General features: G+C 41.7%; 1 protein-coding gene across 2 annotated transcripts in view; it reads left to right on the top strand.

The window, feature by feature from the left end:
- The window catches only part of pola1 (polymerase (DNA directed), alpha 1), a 54,386-nt gene extending 39,139 nt beyond the window's left edge, over positions 1 to 15,247 (top strand). For both annotated transcript variants that reach the window (XM_014983512.2, XM_014983511.2), the window contains exons 36-37: positions 6,347 to 6,443; positions 14,337 to 15,247. In XM_014983512.2, coding sequence (XP_014838998.2) covers positions 6,347 to 6,443; positions 14,337 to 14,473 — 234 coding nt within the window. In that variant the 3' untranslated portion in view covers positions 14,474 to 15,247. The remainder of the gene's footprint in view (positions 1 to 6,346; positions 6,444 to 14,336) is intronic.
- The last annotated feature ends 2,619 nt before the right edge of the window (positions 15,248 to 17,866 follow it).

Raw genomic sequence — 17,866 nt, 5'->3', positions numbered from 1 at the left:
TCATAATTTTGCTTAAGTGTATTTGGAAATCACAGTCCTTTGAGCGAGGATAATTGAAATCAAATCCCTTTCACTGGAGCTGACATTTCTACATTTCCCCCCAATTGAAATTAATTTCAAAAATTGAGCATGAATATCTTCAAATAGCAGGCAATTATGCCTTTCAATGGGGAGAAATTACCGGTGCTGAATCGTTTGAGGCTTGCGGGCGAGAGCACCAGTTAAATGCCTTTGTTTCCCGCCGTGTTTGCCTAGTAAAGATTTACATATATTGACTCATTATGGTGTCTTGTGAAGCTGATCGGCGTGACTACCACAACCGGCAATAATGCTCATCGCATCTGAAAAGCTCAAGAGTTTTAAAGCCTCGTGGCCTCACAGCTGAGGGGGAGAAAATGTATGTTTGTTTCTCTCCGTCTCCCTCCCTCTCGTTTTTCTTTCTTTCTTTCTTTTTTTTTTTTCTTTTTTTTTTTTAACCTGCAGCTGCAGTTCTGCGAGGGCTTAGATGTTGCAGCTTTACAATCTTTTACAGGGCATGTTTGCAGGAACGCTGAAGGAGAGTATCGACGAAAAAGCTTGCAGCCAGAAGCCGCGTTTGTGCTTGAATCGCAGAACACTTGAGGGGTGGAGGGGAGGTGAACGCGGTTCAACCTGGCTCTGCGTTAGAGCGTTAGCTTGTTTTCTGTGCTTGCAGAAACGGTTATTACCTTTTTATTAACCGCATATCTCATGTAGTGGAGCGACATGGTGCAGAAAAGTTCTTCAGAGGTCGTGTGTTGATCCACGTATGAGATTCTTGGCTAGTATGACAGTATTGACATGTATTAAGCTTAGAAATGTATAACCTGATCTAATTAGCTTTGCTACCATGTAACATTACCATTTGCTCGAAGTTATAGCATAAATTGTAATAGTTGTTTCTAAGAAAGCTTGCTCTTTGCCGTGGTTCCCGATGTGAGATTCTGTTTAGAAATTAAACCAAATAACTAAAACCAACCTGATGCATATTCAGTTAATGGCTGTTTATATTCTAACATAAAAGGAACAGTATCTTCTTGTGAAAGAAACGAGCATAAATCTCCTTAAATTAAGATATTTAATCTTAATTAGATTTCAGTTTTTCCTCTGTAAAAGCAGCTACAGTAGCTCGGTGTTGCTACTATTCGCCCTTGTATCTTGTCCCAGTAGAAACACTAGCATGCAAACCCGGTGGTTGACGTGTCGAGTCTTTTCCAGAGCTGTTTTAGCTGTTTATAGAATAACATTGGGAGCCTAAAGAGCATTCATCAGCTGGTTAATTTGTCGGCTCATCTGGCTGGGTAGACTCCGCAGGTAGCTTGCTAACTAAAAGGAGTGATCGGTGGAACCCCTTCAGTTTCCACGTTGAGATTCTGATTTCCAAACAGCTGCAACAATTGTTTTTGTTTTTTAAGAAAGGAATACCCAGTCAGTCGTCCCTCTTTTATTAACTCTAAATGATGAGTTTCAGTATTTTTTTTAGAACCAGATTTATTCTGAGGGTATTTCTTTTTTTCTGTCTAAGCTATTAGGAAAATGTATTAGCCTTCTTTCAGCTAGCTGCTGTGCGCAGCAACAAGTTGGGGGCAGGGAGGGGCATAATTCTTTGGCATATTTTTAAAGTGTAACTTTTTAAATACTTGCTATAGCTGAGTTTTGGTAACCAGGCCATGTCTAGTAGAGGCAGGTGTTATTTTGAGTCTGGGGATGACTTGAGTGGTTGTTTTATTGTGTGAGCTATTTTATCCTGAAGCTCTGAAAGTTTGGGATTATTTTTATGTTTTACGGCCCTTTTTATGTTCCTCGCCATTATCTTTATACTATTCATCCTTTCGTCACGTTTCCCTCTCTTAAACATTTGTATCTTTGTGTTTTTGAGTCCTTACAAGGGGGTAAGAATGTGTATATGTGTATTTGAGGGAGGGGGGTGCGGGGGGGTGGTGAGTCAGGGATGCTGGAGGCAAAGGAGCAAAGGGGTACGAGGTGGGGGCTGGGGGGGCTTCCGACACTCCCGAGAGAGAGGCAATTTCACAGCTGGTTTGCTCCTTAGGCAGTCAGGCTGAAAATGCTGCAGATTTGTGGAGCAAATTGAAATGGTGTCAGTGCGGGAACAAAGCGCCGAGCTGAATGACGAGGTAGGTGTGTGTGTGTGTGTGTGGAGGAGTGTGAGGTGGGGTTGTGGGGCTCTAAATTCAATAACAATCCTGTTACATTTAAGCCACACCTCTCTGACACCTGTCAGTCAATCAGTATGCAGCGGCCGGCCCGCCCACAATCAGCAGCACATTGTTCCGACGGTAGTGTGTGTGTGTGCGTGCGTGTGTTTTATGTTTCGAGAGAAAGAGGTGGCGCGCGGCGCTTGTGCCGACTGAGCTCGTTCAACCTTGGCAACCGTAACCGAGGCTCCATTATGGGATGTGCATGGTTTGGTTGTTGACTAGGCAGTGCATCAACGGTCAACAGCTGTGCGTGCCATGTGGGCAGCGCTAGAAAGCCATTAAAACGCACACACACTCGGCCTCGCTCACACACACACACACACACGCGCCGCATAGTTTGCATTTAGCTGCATTAGATACTCTCACCACTTGATTATGCCACAGCAGTAAAAACTGAAATTACAATTACGCACGTTGCCGATTGGCAGGTATAATGGGCACGCACAAACTCGCTTTGCGCGCGGGAATTGTCGGGGGATTCTTCCTGGTGGTAATAATGAAGCACTCGGCGCACACCTGATGGCAGTGTGGGGTCGAGGCTTAGCGTGCCCTCTGCAGTGTAGCTGGGAAATGACGAGCCAATAACTGCAATTAAACATGCAGTATAATGGCTAATCAAATTGACAGCCTCGGCTGTTCGCATGCCTCTCTCACAATGGCTTATCACAACAAACTATTATGAGGGAGGGTGTATCAGGTCTGATCCCCCTCTCTTCTTCCTATCTCTCTCTCTATCTCTCTCCTCTTCACTCCGTTTTTGCTGTCTCTCATGTCTTTCTCTCTCTCCTTCGCCGCTCTTCTCTTTTTCCCTCCCACTGCTCTGTCTAGCTCATCCTCTCAGTCTCTTTCCCCCCCTCTCTCCCTTTGGCAGGCTGTCATGTGGCTCCGCTTAATTGCAGTGGAAATTAACAAAGCAAGCAAATTTGTTTTCTTGCTTTACTGTGTCACACAGAGGAAGGGGGATGCTAGCAGGGAGGTGTAGTCATTTGAGTGGGAATCTTGTTACCAGGTCTATTATTCTGTTTTGCAAGATTTTTTTTTTTTGTCCTGTCATGATCCTCAAATCCAGTTTTAACAGCCTGAAATAATGTTTGTTCCTCACTAGTGAGCTACCTCTGTTTTCTAAGGTATAAAGTTTGAGGGATTGGAATATTTTGGGCCTATTTTGAGCAAAATATATATTTTTATTTGGTTTAAAGAGAAATAATTGTCAAAGTAGCAGCCTTAATGCGAGCTCATTATGTTCTCTGAAATGCTCCGCGTTATTGCTTCCTTATTTATTTCATTTAGCATAGAAAGCAATCCATTATTTTAATTAAGTGAAAAATCACCCCAGATTTATGTTTTGTCCAGATTAGTACATTAGTTTTCAGAATTTATATTATGAAGCTTTATGTTTATGTCTGACAAAACATGTTAAAGTTGTAATGTGCTTTTTTTTTTTTCCTTTCAGGGCTTTTATATAGTCACTAAAAGTGGTATAATTTCTATCATTTTTCAAAGCCTGGGTGATTATGTTAAAGAAATAGAAAGTAAAATGTTTAAGTCTTTATTCCTCTAATTAGCAGACTAAAATCAGAATGGTCTCTTTTATGTTGCTTTACATTTATATCCTCTTTGATTTGCCACATCAAATCTAGTGACTGGACACATTTGCAGTTTTCTATTTGTCCAGCAATTTTACCTTTGACCATGTCAGATTTTCAGATCGAATCTAAAAATCCAGACTTTTTTCCAGTCAGTTAACGCACCATGCCAAAGTGATCAGTTGCTTTAACTGGAACAATCTTTGATGCAGAAGGTCTTCCTGAGGGAAGACTTAAAATTGACACCTTTCACTTACTTCAAAGACTGATATGAGTAGTCAGCTTCAAAGGCTCTGTGTGCATCTCTGGATTTTCCATTTAATGGCGGAAATCAAGACGGAGTCATTTTACTGCTTGTTAGACTGTAGAACAGTGATTCTTAAAAGAAAAAAAAATTGAGTATGGCAGCATATTTTGGCATGACTCTTTATTCTGTTTATACAAAATTTTTTTTTTTTTTTCCAAACGTGGATTCATATTTAAATGATGTCCTTCATCTACGATTTGTCACAAAATATCAGTTGTAGCTTGAACCTTGAAAGTGAGGATCGTTTCTACGTTTAATGCATGAAGGCGCGACAGATTGAAAGCATCGTTGCAGAATAACTGTGAGGACGGTAGCATCAATGGCTTTGTTGGACTGTTGAATGAAGGTACCCCCAACAGCGACAGATGAAAGGTTCGCAGTGTTTTGCATGTTAATGAGTGGGTGATATCATCAAATAAAATAAAGTAAAACAGGAATTTATTTTTTTTGCTTTGCCATAATTATGAAGTTAAACTAAGGCCCTAAAGAGCATAAAGAGTTGATATAGATTGAGTATGCCTATATATACACGAGTAGATTGTGTTTCACACTTATTTGTATGCATTCGTAATAATTCCTATAATAAAAATGGGGCTGACAGACTTTTGTAACATATATTTTACTTTTTCAACCTCAGTGATTAATGTTCAAACTATGACTTCCTGTTTTCCTTTGGTATAAATATGACATGAATGTTAAACCCATTTGCTTTAGCCACTCTTCAAAGTAGGAAGTACAAGAGAACCTGCTAAATCAGGTGTCCATATGTATGGTCAGTGCAATAATAAATCAGTTCAAATCAACTATAGCTGACAAACAAGAAAGGACCCATGTTCATCTCACCAGCATGTTAAATAGTCCTTCATCTTAGCTGTGCTGCCAACATCTAAGTCTTTCTATGAAATAGGTGACAATGTCATCAGATCAGAGCAGTGTTAGCATACACTTTGTGCTGATGTTAATTATAGCTGTAGCGGTTGAAATGTCTGTATCGCTGGAATACATGACTCTGTCGGTAGGGGAAAAGATCAGAACACCTGGTAATAAATAACTCAGTCCCTTCAGATTTTAACGTTTCTCTGTATTTCTCTTACTAAAACTCGCATTTGTTGCAACCCGAGTCTGATTTTTCTCAATCAGACTCATTCACTACTCAATCCCTACTTTATAGCCCAGGTTATTTACTCCGTCACACAGATGGAGGAGCTGCAAGGTTGGTGGCTAGAAATTAAAAAAAAAAAAAGAAAAAACTTGAGATCTTCGCTGCATAAAATTTTGTAGTAAAAGTACCATCATTTTACAGCGTCTACACGAATGTTTTGTTCTTGATTGTGAAAGCCATGATGATGTACGTTCTCATTACGAGCCTGTGCTGCCATTAACAATGTTCAGGAAGGTTTTCTTCATTCCTGTTGATCACATGTGAGTACATTCAATGCCCCTAAGATTACTGGTAGTTTTGCTTCATTTGCTGGATTTTTGGTACGTAAGCTCCCCGATGATCTTTTTCTTTGTGTGTGTAATGTACGAGTTTTGGTAACGGTTAGACTGCAGTAAAATGAATCCTGGATCCGGTGGGCGAATGCTGGCGTTTACACTTGTGCATGCTGTGAACTTGCGAACCTCTTGATGAAATAACATATACTCTCCCCTGCTAATATGACCTTGAGAGACAGCTGCACAGCCCTGAGAACTGCATGTGTTTTGAAATGTGTGTATCAGCTGCAGGTCAGTGTTTGAATAAGCTCACTATATCTTATATCCTGAGTGTCCGCCCCTGGGGTTGGAGAAAAGCCCAGCATTAATCAGCAACATGAGAGAGGAAATGTAAATGTTTAGTTTATGTTGCACAATTTAAAATACAGAGAGAATACATTAAGAAAAAAAGGAATAATGATATCGATGCAGGAAAAGGCAAAAACACAAGAGTAGAATCCTTCAGTGGATCATAAGTTTATGAAATACAATCATATATAAAAATAAAAACACATCTGCAATGTATATGTGGGAATTTAAATAGAATATTTAACGCTAAAACAAAACAAAAAAAGTTAGTCAGTTTTACAGAAGGCCTGCCTTTTACCAAGCGCGAAAAGTCATTCCAGTGACATTGGATGCTCCTAACCTAAATGTGACGGGACCAGTCGATCTTTTGAAATAGTGTTGGTGACACAGGTGTTTTGATTGCATTAACATTGCTTGTGCTCTCTTTGCAGTACTCAGAGAAGGCCCTGTACAACCAGCTCTGCTTCTACAGCTACATCTTCGACTGGGACTACGCCTGTGCCAAACTTCCAAACTCCAACCACAAAAGTAAGACTCTCGGCTGATTCTCACTCCAGTTTTTGTAGTTAAAGTGAAACAATACCTGCTTGTTTTTGCGCCGTCTCTCCCGGCCTCTTCGGCTTCTAATGGCTTTGGAGCTGAAATCAAGTTAGCAGAGCCGCTGAGAAACTTTGAATTTTAATAACCTAACAATGCTTTCTCACACATACAACATAGCATTAGCAATCAAAGTCTCAACATAAACCTTTTACCCAGGCTGCACTTAAAATATTCACCAGCGACGTGACACACGCACACACACACTTGCAAGTCGCGGCGCCCAGGCATTGGTTATGGGGAGGGGGGGTTAAGGACATTCAGCTCCTCGAGTCGACAGCCCTAATTTAGGAGACGGATTCAATCACACACACATACAGAATGCAAAACGCTCCAATCACTGGAAGAAAGAAGGAAAGAGCCCTCCATCTCGCTCCCTCTACCCTCACTGTCCATCTCTGCTCCTTTCTCTCCCGTGCTCCCTCTCTCGTTTTTTGTCTCTCTCTCCCTGCCTCTCTTGGACAGGCACTCGTTTGGCTGTGTTGATTGAAAACAGGTTTTAGATTTGGGGAAATGATAGGGCGAGTAATGGGCGCGCTGACGAAAGGATAGCCCTTCTCCTGTAATGGGACATGGAGCGTATATTTCCCCCCTTGGACTCAAATAGACGCTACTCCAACGATCCGGGTGCACTCAGTAGGCGTCAGCCGCAAGGCCTCTTTACCCACAGTTCTCCCTGATTGATGTCACTTGATTAGAAAGGGCCGCCGGGCCGAGTGATTTATTTATTTGATTAAATATTTATGTATGTATGTTATTTATATATGTATGCCCGAGTCTCGCGAGTGTGCGAGCTCGGGCCAAAGTGAGGCAGCAAAGGATCAAGACAGCAGACTTTAAATATAACGTGTAATCAACAGATGACCACTCAGAAAATGGAGGGAGCTGAAATAGAGGGATTGGGCCAGGGTAGAAGAAGGGGAGGAGGAACGTAGGGGGGGGGGGGCACTAACATGATTATAGCCTCCATTTTTGCTTTCTTTTATTTCCGTCTTGGCCCAGATGCAAGAAATCATCACCAATCAATTCCTGACTTTCCTCTTTTCTTTAGGTTCTCTTGTGCAACGTGGCGCAGTTGATTTGTGTGCACTTCCTGCTCTTTTTCTGGAGACTCGCTTCCTATACAGTACATTTATATTCGGGGCTACGTTGCATGAAATGTACTCATCATTCACAGGCCACAGCTTTTGTTAGACAGTGTATGCCTGAGGGTTGGGAAGCAGTTTGTAAGATTGTATCTAGTAAAAGTCTGAGAGCAAAATCCCTGATAAAAGAGTTTCACTAGGAAATAAATTTAAAAAATGGCTTTTTATTAGAAAGGCCTGCCGGACCTGATTGATGGCAGCCAGAAATTCTTGAGTCTGATCTGCTTCAGATCTGTTACACCTGACCATCTCTGAACTGTCAACCCAATCTTTGCTTATCGGTTCATCTCAGGTATTTTCTAAGAATTGAGGAGATAAATATTTAATAAAAGGTTAAAATCTCACATCCGTCCATCGGTCATGTTTGACCTTAAGGTTGCAGGGGAGCTGGTGTCTGTTTCCTGGACAGGTCTTCATAGAGGACAGGACAAACAAGTTTGATATGGTCCATAATCACTATTTGGAGTGGGTGAATCAGAAAACATTGAAAATGATGACCCATGATGCAGTCAAAGTGACTGAGTGACCTTTGGTTGATTACAGATGTCTTCTGTTCTTGCATTTGTTAAATGTATCAAATCATCCAACAAAGTTTAGTCAAAGACAAAGGTGACCTCAGTAAATATGCATTGGCTTAGAAAGCTTTATTCCTTAATAAATGGAAGTTTTGCTGATCTGAAACATTTTAAATATAGGGGGGGAAAAGAGAAAGCAGAAATGCACGCTTTTTGTCGCAGTGTAACCAATTTCCTTGTTAAATAAAGATAATACTCTAGTAACATTTTGTCTAGCCAGATGCAAAACCTGAAAAAGTCTGGTGTCAAAGAACAAAAGCACAGAACCCTGATGTTGAGAAATAAGCAGCACCTGTTGCTTTTTATGACTTGTGTTTTGGCTGCACAAATCAGAGCTCCGGTCTCGCTCACAAACCAAATGATTCATTTCCAACACAAAGTGAGGAAAGCTACACGTATACACACCTCTTCACGCTGCTATAAAATATAGGTTGAAGGTGTTATCCCTCTGTCCTGGGGCAGTAATACCCCATATTACTGCATTACACACCCGGCGTTCTCACCGCTCAGATTACAAGGAGAAGGCGTACAGTTCTACACACTCTAGGAGTCTATTAAAAAAAAATAATATTTTATCTCTCTGGTGCTGATTTTGGTGAACTGTTTGAGTTGACCAAAATCAGCTAGCAACTACGGGTTGCTAACCGAGGATGCTGGATGCTTCCTGAACGTGCAGGTAATCCATTTAAGTCCGAAGTCGGTTTCCTTTTGTTTTAACAGCCACGCTCGCTGGAGATGCCTCAGCTATCACTGTCGTTACTCTATATTTTCCTCCGAGTGTCGGGTTGGTGTTAGCGTTAGCTCTGGCGGATGCTACAGAGGTGCGGAGTGACAGAGCGGTGATTATGAACGTGTTGGAACACCGTGACACTGATCAACACTGGAAACTGCTAGCTCACTGGTAAAAGAGCCGGTATTTCTACCCGCTCTACCCCCCCTCAGGAGCGCGCTCTCAATCTGTCACTCTCCACGCTGGCCACACACTCCATGCCTATATTTACATGCTGGAGAAATGACTTAAGAGTTGCTGGGTTTTTTTGGTCTTTGGAGGGGATTTATCTGAAAGAAAAGCACCAGAATATGTGAGCATTTTCCTTTCGCGTGCCGCTGTTTGCTGAAGGTAAAAACTGTATCATGACTATACCTGTCAGTTTCGATAATATCTAGGTTTTTATGCTGCAGGTAGCCATGATGCAGGCTCAACGTATATTTTCGACCGCGCTTTTGAACATATATAATAAAAGACATTAATGGAAAATTGCACGGACTGTATGTACAACACAAAAGAGCTCTGACTCAACGCAGATTGTAATTTAGCGGTGTGTTTCTGCAGCCCTCCGCTGTGTGTGTGTGTGTGTGTGTGCGTGCATGCCTTCTGCAGACCTGTCTTATCTACATGTACATTGCGTTTTTGTGCCTGATTGCTGCGACTGAGTAAAACATGGAGGTAATTTCATCCGCCACAGGAGATCTCTAATAGATTACACACAGAGGCGCGCGCACACAATGCGAGAGAGGGAGATGGAGGGGGGGAAAAAAGAGAGAAAAAATGCACGCTGTCCGTTCTTTAGCTGGGAACATCCCGTATCAATGACTTTCAAATCATTTTGTATCTCTTCCCTTGTTCCCTCTCTGTCTGCTTCTTTTATCCTCATCCTCTCCCCCCCCCTCATCCTCTCCTCCAGGTCTCAGTCTTGAGTGTGGGCAGTATGATTGCGTGTGTGAGCAATAATGTAATTTTGCCGCATTGATAAAATAAAAATTGTCCTTGAGTTGCGCTTTTCTAATGATCCATTTACAGACAGCTTCCCCGGCCACCTTTCGGGTGCTCCGCGCTTAGTCCCTCTCCTCTTCCTCCTCCTCTTTTTCCCACTCTCTCTTTTCTCTCCTCTTCTCCTATTTTCTTCCCTTTTCCATCTTCCTCTTCCACGCTTCCCTCTCCCCCCACCCCCTCCTCCCCTTTTCTCCGCTGATACAAAGCGGGGTGGCAAAATCCACGGGTGCGATTGTCAAATCAATTATTCATTCTGTGCAATTACACTCACACAAAGAAGTTTCCCCGTGCTCCGAGTAGTGATTAAATTAACTGCTATTCCAGCTGCCCGTCGCCACCAGCCTAATAGAATATTCATGGAGGCGGCCGACAGAATGGCCGATCTCCATTAACTTCATCATGCTCACTTAATTACAGGCTTGTTATTGTATTTACACCTAGTTAGAGCGTGCAGAGCCCCGATCTACTCGTGCCCGGCTCCACCGGAGTGTGCGCGAGTGTGTGACAACACCTAGTTAGAGCAGAGATAACCTCTGATAGGCTCACTGAGCGTGCGCGTGCACGTGCTGGCCCCCAACATGAGTGTGTGTGTGTGTATGTGTGTGAGCGCGCATAAGAATGAGTCCAAAACATTTGTTGATTTTGTTGTCTTCCACATTTGTATGGTTGGGGATCCCCAGATAGGCTTGAGCGCCATCAAGAAAAGTAAGTTTCATTGTATCACAGTGTTTACATAGAACATGGCAGGAACTACATGCAGGTATGTAAAGCAGAAAAAATAACATTATTCCTACTGAATAATAGATATCAGAGTGGGCGGAAGACGAGAAGAGAGCTTGAAACTCCCACTTCAGTCTGTGAACACATCAGACATGTTGTTTGGTTTTCAGTAAGACCGTTAAGTTATGGAAGTTGTTTGAGGTATTTTTCAAGTTTGGAGACATTAAAAAATGAAACTAAATGGAATGTAGAGAAATAATCGTATTTTGTCAATTATGTCTGCATGTTGAGGGAAGATATGAATGCCTGACTGTGCTGTCCATCTATCCTGCTTGGGAAAAATTGTTGGATTTTGCAGAGGAAGCCTGGATTTCTTTTTTGTTTACTAAAAAAAAGTCCATCCTACTGTCATGCAAATTTTGAGCAAACTTTAAAAATGTCGCCAAAAAAATGCAAATTACGCATGCTTCCATCTAATTCCAGCACGGCTGCAATAAACGCAAAGTAAAGTTCATCAGAGCACTTTTGGCAAATGTTTTTCCATCTTCCCTCTAGACCTTTGAATCCTTTTTGGAAAAGCCGAAAACCGCATCAAGTGAGCGGAAAAAAGTTGGGGGGTTTTCCGCTCAAGAATTAACGAAGTTATTTCAAATTCATCCATCAACCTTTTTTAATGCCGTACTTCAAAAGGTTCCTAAAGAGCATTGACGGAAACAGTTTGTGACGTATATGATCGTCTTGCAGCTCCTTCATTTTCATTTGTATCCTAAGCTTATATGTGCATCCATCCATTTTCTAAGCCGCTTTTTTCACTCTCATTCAGTTTTGATTCCAAAGATTATAACTTATGAGTCTGAATCGGCAGATCAAACCTCAGGGAAAATTGGAAGCTAGCGTGGGTCAAGAAAAACCTGATTGGTGCATTGGCAGCTTAAACGGTGATAATAACAATGGTGTTTACTCTGTGCTTATTGCACAGAATGTTTTACTGTTCTGCTCTGTAGTTGCATTCAGAGTAAAGCAGTTCAGTTTATTAGTTGAGCTATCTGCTCCAGCAGCTTTACACACATTTTTATCTTTACAAATGTATTTTAAAAACGGTTACCTTTAGTTTCACTCCTTAGAATGACTTTTGCGACCTGGAAGTTTTTCAAGTAGCTGAATTTTCCCTTTTCCTGTTGCTTCACCCTGCTGAACGGCAGTGTGCAGCAACAGGTGGGGAAGGGCGTATAATGCACTACTCTGTGCTCCTTACACCCTGGAATCTCGCTTTAAAGGACTTCAAACCGTAGAAAAGGTGGAATGGAAAATCTCTGTGTCTTTAAATCTGTCACTTTTTTTTTTTTTTTTTTTTTTTAAACCTCGGTGTTCGGACCCAAACCTTTTCTCTCCCCACCCCAACGTCACCCTCGGCCCTTTCCTCCTCTACTTGCACCTCCCTCTCCCTCGACAGTGGAGACTATTTATTTGAACCGCGCTCCCCACCGTGCTCCGACTCGCAGAGAGATCTCTGTCGTTCTTTTCTTCTCTGCGACTCTTAAATCGTTCTTTTTTTTTTTTTTTTTTTTATCTGTTCGCCACACAGTGATTGGGTTGGGGGGGAGAAAAAAAAAAGGAGTGAAGGAGTGGGAGGGAGGGGAAGGGGAGAATTATTTTCTTCTACCTTTCAGAAAATGATGACATGATTGCTTTCGCTTGATCATGCATCATCACCCCCTTTCTATTCCCCGGATAAATAGTCTCTCCCTGCTTCTCGTCTCCTCTCCTCTCCTCTCTCTCTCTCCCCCTCCTCTCCCTCCGTCCCTGCCGAAATGAGGATTATCTGGTAATAGTTGCTGCTGCCGTTTCAGTCAACCACACCATCTTCCACACATGGACGCGAGCACATGCATGTGTGATTGCTGTTTGACGCGTGGATGTTTTTTAGCGGCTGAGTTACTAGGCTTTTTAAGTGTTTAACTACCCGCGTTATTGTGTGTGTGTGTGTCCTTTTAGTGCGTGTGGCCGCTGTGTGTATCTAACCTTTGTTCCTCTGTGCTGTCGGTGGGCCGGTATTTATCCAGTAGCCACTAATGCAGCAGACAGGAAGGACGAGACGGGGAGATATGGACATGGAGGTGGCGAGGAGATAGCAACTGGCCATATGGACGACTTGGTTTGTGTGCACATTGGAGCTAAACTAAAACAGACCAGTAGACAAATACCAGGCTCTATTATGGGCCTCTCTTCTACATGATTAGCTGGTCTTTATTTAAAGTACATCTCTAAAGATTAGCACGATAATTGGGTCTTATTAGGAGCCACAGTCACTCACAAATAACTAAAATCTGCAAATACTTGAGTCGCCCTCTAAAATCGCTTACAACTGCCTATTTTAGTGAATCAAAACATTAAATATACTTTAATATGCACAATGGAGGCCATCTTAGCCCTAATTATGTTTACAGTCTTCCTTATCGTCACTCTTGGGTGTGCAGCAAATCAGTGGCAAGAAAAATGAATGCCGTTTCTGGATCGGCAGCCAATAGCTAGCCAGTATCAAAAGGTGGTGTGCAACACAAGAAATATTTAGGCTTTGTTCACACAAAACATCCTCAAATATGACTTTTCTGTTTTCCAATTACAAAAAGATCCACATAAACACAGCAGTGTTCCTTAAAATGACTTTAAAACCTGTGCCAGCCTGCCACAGGGATGCACCAACATGGAGAAAAAGCTTAGAGAATCTGCAAACAGATGATGCGTTTTGGATCGAGGGCTAAACCAGAGGTTGAGGCTGTGACATCACTGCTTTCATAAACTTGTTGATCTTACAAATAAACACACACACAGAGAAAGAGAGAGAGAGAAAAGTTTCATTTTAAGAGGTTTCGTTTGTATTTCTGATGGGTGAAATGGTGCTTTTCAGTTTCGACAGATGATCAGAAAAATGAAGATATCAGCCAATGACATTCGTAGTTTTTTTTTTTTTTTTTTTTTTTTACATTCATTGCAGCATTGAAACGTCCATTTCCACCAGTTGGTAGACTATTATGGTAGCAGGTGTAGGTAGTGTGACTTCGCCGTAATGTGGGAACGCGGCAAACCAAACACAATGTTTACTATGAGGGAGAACTTCCTTTAAAAAAAAAAAAAAAAAAAAAACAGCTCCTCTCAGATCACTGTTATATCCACTGTCCTCCTTTGTGTGCTGATGGTGTTATTACTTGGTTTCGTTCACACTTGGTACGTCAGTATATTGAAAAGGTTTGCTTGCTTGTGGTTGCCATCCTGTCCCGGGGAGCCGTCCCTCCGTCTTCTCTTTGGCCTTATTACAGCCCACCTGAGGAGATAACAGGGACGAGGTATTGACTCCATGCTCTCATTGGGCTTTTTCCATCGATCTCATGATCCTGCGTGGGCGCATGTGCCATCGACCCATCAGTCTAATTCTGTGTGATCATCCATCCGCTCCTCAAAGTAATAGCATTACTTTCAGATGGAGCTGGATCGGTTCGCTTTGCAGTTTACGACTGAAATGATCCCCGAGTGTTTATGACGAGGGATTGTTAGGTTCACTGTGAAACTCTGGCATTGTATCACAATATGTTTCTTTTTTCTGTCTTTGCAGCCTTTTTAAAGAGACCTAGCCCCGCACGGCAGGCGTATCTGAAGCTGAAGGAAGTCCCAGACAAGGCTTTGGCCACCAGTGGCTACTCTGAGGTGAACTTGGCCAAACTCTTCCAAGCTTTCTCGTCGTTCAAATGAAAACAATCTGCAAGGACAAAAACATCCAAGAGCCGCAGACATTTAAATCCTCCTTCGGTTTGTAAATAACAGCGTGATTGGTGGAGCGCCGATCTTCTTTCTTCGCCCTGACGGGGCTTCTTGTGTTCCTTAAAACACCAATCACACCTCTCCTTTTCTCCAGTTTCCTCACGCACACACACACTTTCTCACAGTCATGACTTGACCCCATCACCCTTACTCTGTATGGTAAAGGGGAGCAGCAATCATACCTAAATGACAGTCTATTGTATGTGCAGAAGCTAGCTGAGCCCAGATGCGTGTACATGTGTGTGTGTGAGTGTGTGAAAATGGCTTCTCCTTAGAGCAGCTGGTGTACTCCAGGAGCAGCTAATTAGCCAATGATAGTGACCCCAAGCCACTGAGACCACCGGACGCCCGCAGCGATCGGACACTTGTTCTGATTACCACCATTCACGCTGCGTGTGTGTGTGTGTGTGTATGTGTGTGTCGGATCAGGGGATGAAAGAGAAAGGGCTGAGGAGGATACGGGGTGAGGAAGGCCACACGCGCAGCTCCTTGGCTCTTTTGTCCCGGTATCGAACATCTGATCTGCTTCTCCCTCACTGCCTCTGTTTAACTCAGGCCAGGTCGTCTCTCTCATTCTTCTTCTACCCTCTCTGTGTTTTAATACATTTTCTACGATACTGTAGCAATTCCGAGTCTTGTTTTGTAATTTTGATATTGATGTTTTAAATAAATAAAAAACTTAATAAAGAACTTAATCATTGAGAACTCTCTTCTGTTATTGTATAAATGTATTCAATTCTATTTAATAGTCACGTATTAAATGGTTTTATATCGTCTATTAAGTCGTTCCATTTTTTTTGTTATACAAAAATCTTAAAAATAAGTTTATCCATACTAAAGTAAAAAAAAATATAAAAAAAAACATGAATTTATTTATTACCTGTGCAGCTCTAGAAGGTTAGATCGACTGCCTGATTATTGATCTGTAGGGAGGGAAAGTCGCCTTATTGATCCAAAGGTCCTGCTTTTTGTGAAAGTTCATCTCAGGATAATTGTAGCTGCTTCAGAACATTAGGGAGCAGTGTTTTCTGCTTATCATTCAGGGGACATGTAGGAGTTGATTTTCACATGATTAAGAATATATATGTTAGGCCTAAATTTCAAACACAAGTGTAATAATACCCAAACGCACAACTCTCACAGCACGGTGGTGGCAGAAGAATGCTGCGGGGATTCTTTTCAGCTGAAGAAATGAGTGCACGATGGCCATCCTGGAAGAAAATCTGTTGAGACCGGAGAGACTTGGAGTGGATTGTGAGGTTCATCTCCCAACAGAACAAAGGTCCTGAGATAGAATGGCTTAGTCAAAGTATGGATCTAATTCCAGCTAAGAACCAATGGCAAGACTTCAAATTCTATATTAACAAGGACTTTCTATCTTATACCTGTTTGCAAAGAGGAATGTTCAAATGTTTCATCTTTTAGATGTTGAAACCTGGAAGAGAGAGAGAACGTAAAAAAAAAAATCCACTTGGAAACTTTGCAAAAGCTACTTCTAGAGTACTGACTACAAATCACTTTGTGTTGGTCCAAAAGCCAAAAAAAATCCTCATAAAATTGAAGTTTATGGCTTTACTGTTAAAAAATAATTTTAAAAAAGTGAAAAGGGGGATCTCCATATTAAATGAAGTGACTGAGTCATCACTGCACTAGCAGAAAGCGTTAGCCAACGTGGAAGGAACAAGTTGAATCTGCTTGTATACCGAACATCGGTTGAAATCTATCACGTTTGTTTTTCCCAGCCAGAGATCAAGAGGTCGAATACGATAAAATCCGACTGCTATATAATTAAACGCGTCAAACTGACTCCCACTTTTTATGCTTGATAAATATTTTTGATGGAGGGGGATTATCTTTTGTTACATTTAATTGTAAATCCATCCTTTTAGCTCTGAGAGACAAATAATTTACAGTATCGGATTTCGAAAGAGAGGTTTAAGAAAATTTAAAGGACCTGTAACATGTAAAGAAAACCAGCTAAAAATGATTTGACGGTTGGACTGGTTAAAAACAAAAGGGAGCAGATACTGTTAGCAGCTATATTTAAAACCCATTCTCTCTGTCTCTGAGCTCTGTGTGAAGCTGATCTCTTTAGAAATGCAACAGTCGAGGCCTTTTGTTCTTACAGCTGACGTTTAATTTTAAAATGTTTCATTCCTTAATGCCCCCTTCTGCTTTGTGCACCATATGCTCTAATCAGCCTGCGACGTATATGTTTATTTATGAGCTGATTGTAAAAGAGTCTTATCCTTCAGATGAGCAATTAGACGTCTTGCCTCCTGAATTTGTAGGTTGTCAAATAAAAGATTGTTTTCCTTTTGTATTTATTTTTGTAAGCTGTTAATGTGAAAGAACATAAATAAAAACCAACAATACAAATCCATGAGTTGACCCACCCTCACCCCCACCCCCCATTATGACATTTGAGTCTTATATCATGGCTCTGCATTTCTAAATGTTACCCGGATTTAATCCGCCGTTGCTGAAGTTCAACACACATGCTCAAAGTAAGCATTTTCTTTTCACCCAATAACTCTCCTTTGTGTTAATAGTCTGTTGTTTTTTTTTCTTTCTTTTTTAACTCTCCATCCTGCCGTGTGCATTTCCATAAACACTGCACGCCTCACAAATCACTTCAAACCTCTGTGACTCGCAAAAGGCAAGCTTAAGTGGGCTGAACACTTAAACCGTGATTCACTCCTGCAACGGATAGAACATGCTGTGTGTGAGAAAGTGTCTCCATGCGTCTGCATCCAACTGCTCAGAACTTTACATATTTATTAAATCATATTGGCTCCACTTCTTCTCCCACAGTCGCTTTCCCCCCCCCGTCTTTCTTTTCTTGAGTTAATCAACTTCAGGGTCGACTGCATAGGGCCGAATGTACACTGTGGCCCCCACGCTATAAAAAGGGACTGTTGGAAGGTTTTAAATGTAAGCCGTTCAAATTATTCACATTTTCTAAATGCAACGCTCAGTAAATTCACCTTGTTCGGCGGTGAGGGTGATGTGTTTATACGGGTTGCGTTATGAATGAATGCATCAACTTCACATCTCATTTTGAAGTTGAGAAAGTTTCCGCGTTGCAGTAATAAACACAGCAACTTGGTCTGTTGTCAGGGAAACAGTTTACACGTCTCCTTATTAGAATATATATAATTAAAAAGCTTCTTTTATTTGCGTTTTTGTTGTTGTTGTTGTTAGGGTGCGGGCCCTACTTAATCACTGTTATACAGTTGCACATTAACATGAACACGCAGGTACCGATGCTTTATAATGAACATCCAGGTTCCGGTGGGACAGTTGAGCCGCTGTTAGCAAGGC

This window comes from Poecilia mexicana, unplaced genomic scaffold (assembly GCF_051168715.1).
Source record: "Poecilia mexicana isolate PSO_F unplaced genomic scaffold, ASM5116871v1 scaffold_20, whole genome shotgun sequence".
Classification (NCBI taxonomy): Eukaryota; Metazoa; Chordata; class Actinopteri; order Cyprinodontiformes; family Poeciliidae; genus Poecilia; species Poecilia mexicana.
Note: the sequence above shows the minus strand (reverse complement) of the source record. Positions and strands in the feature narration are given on the sequence as shown.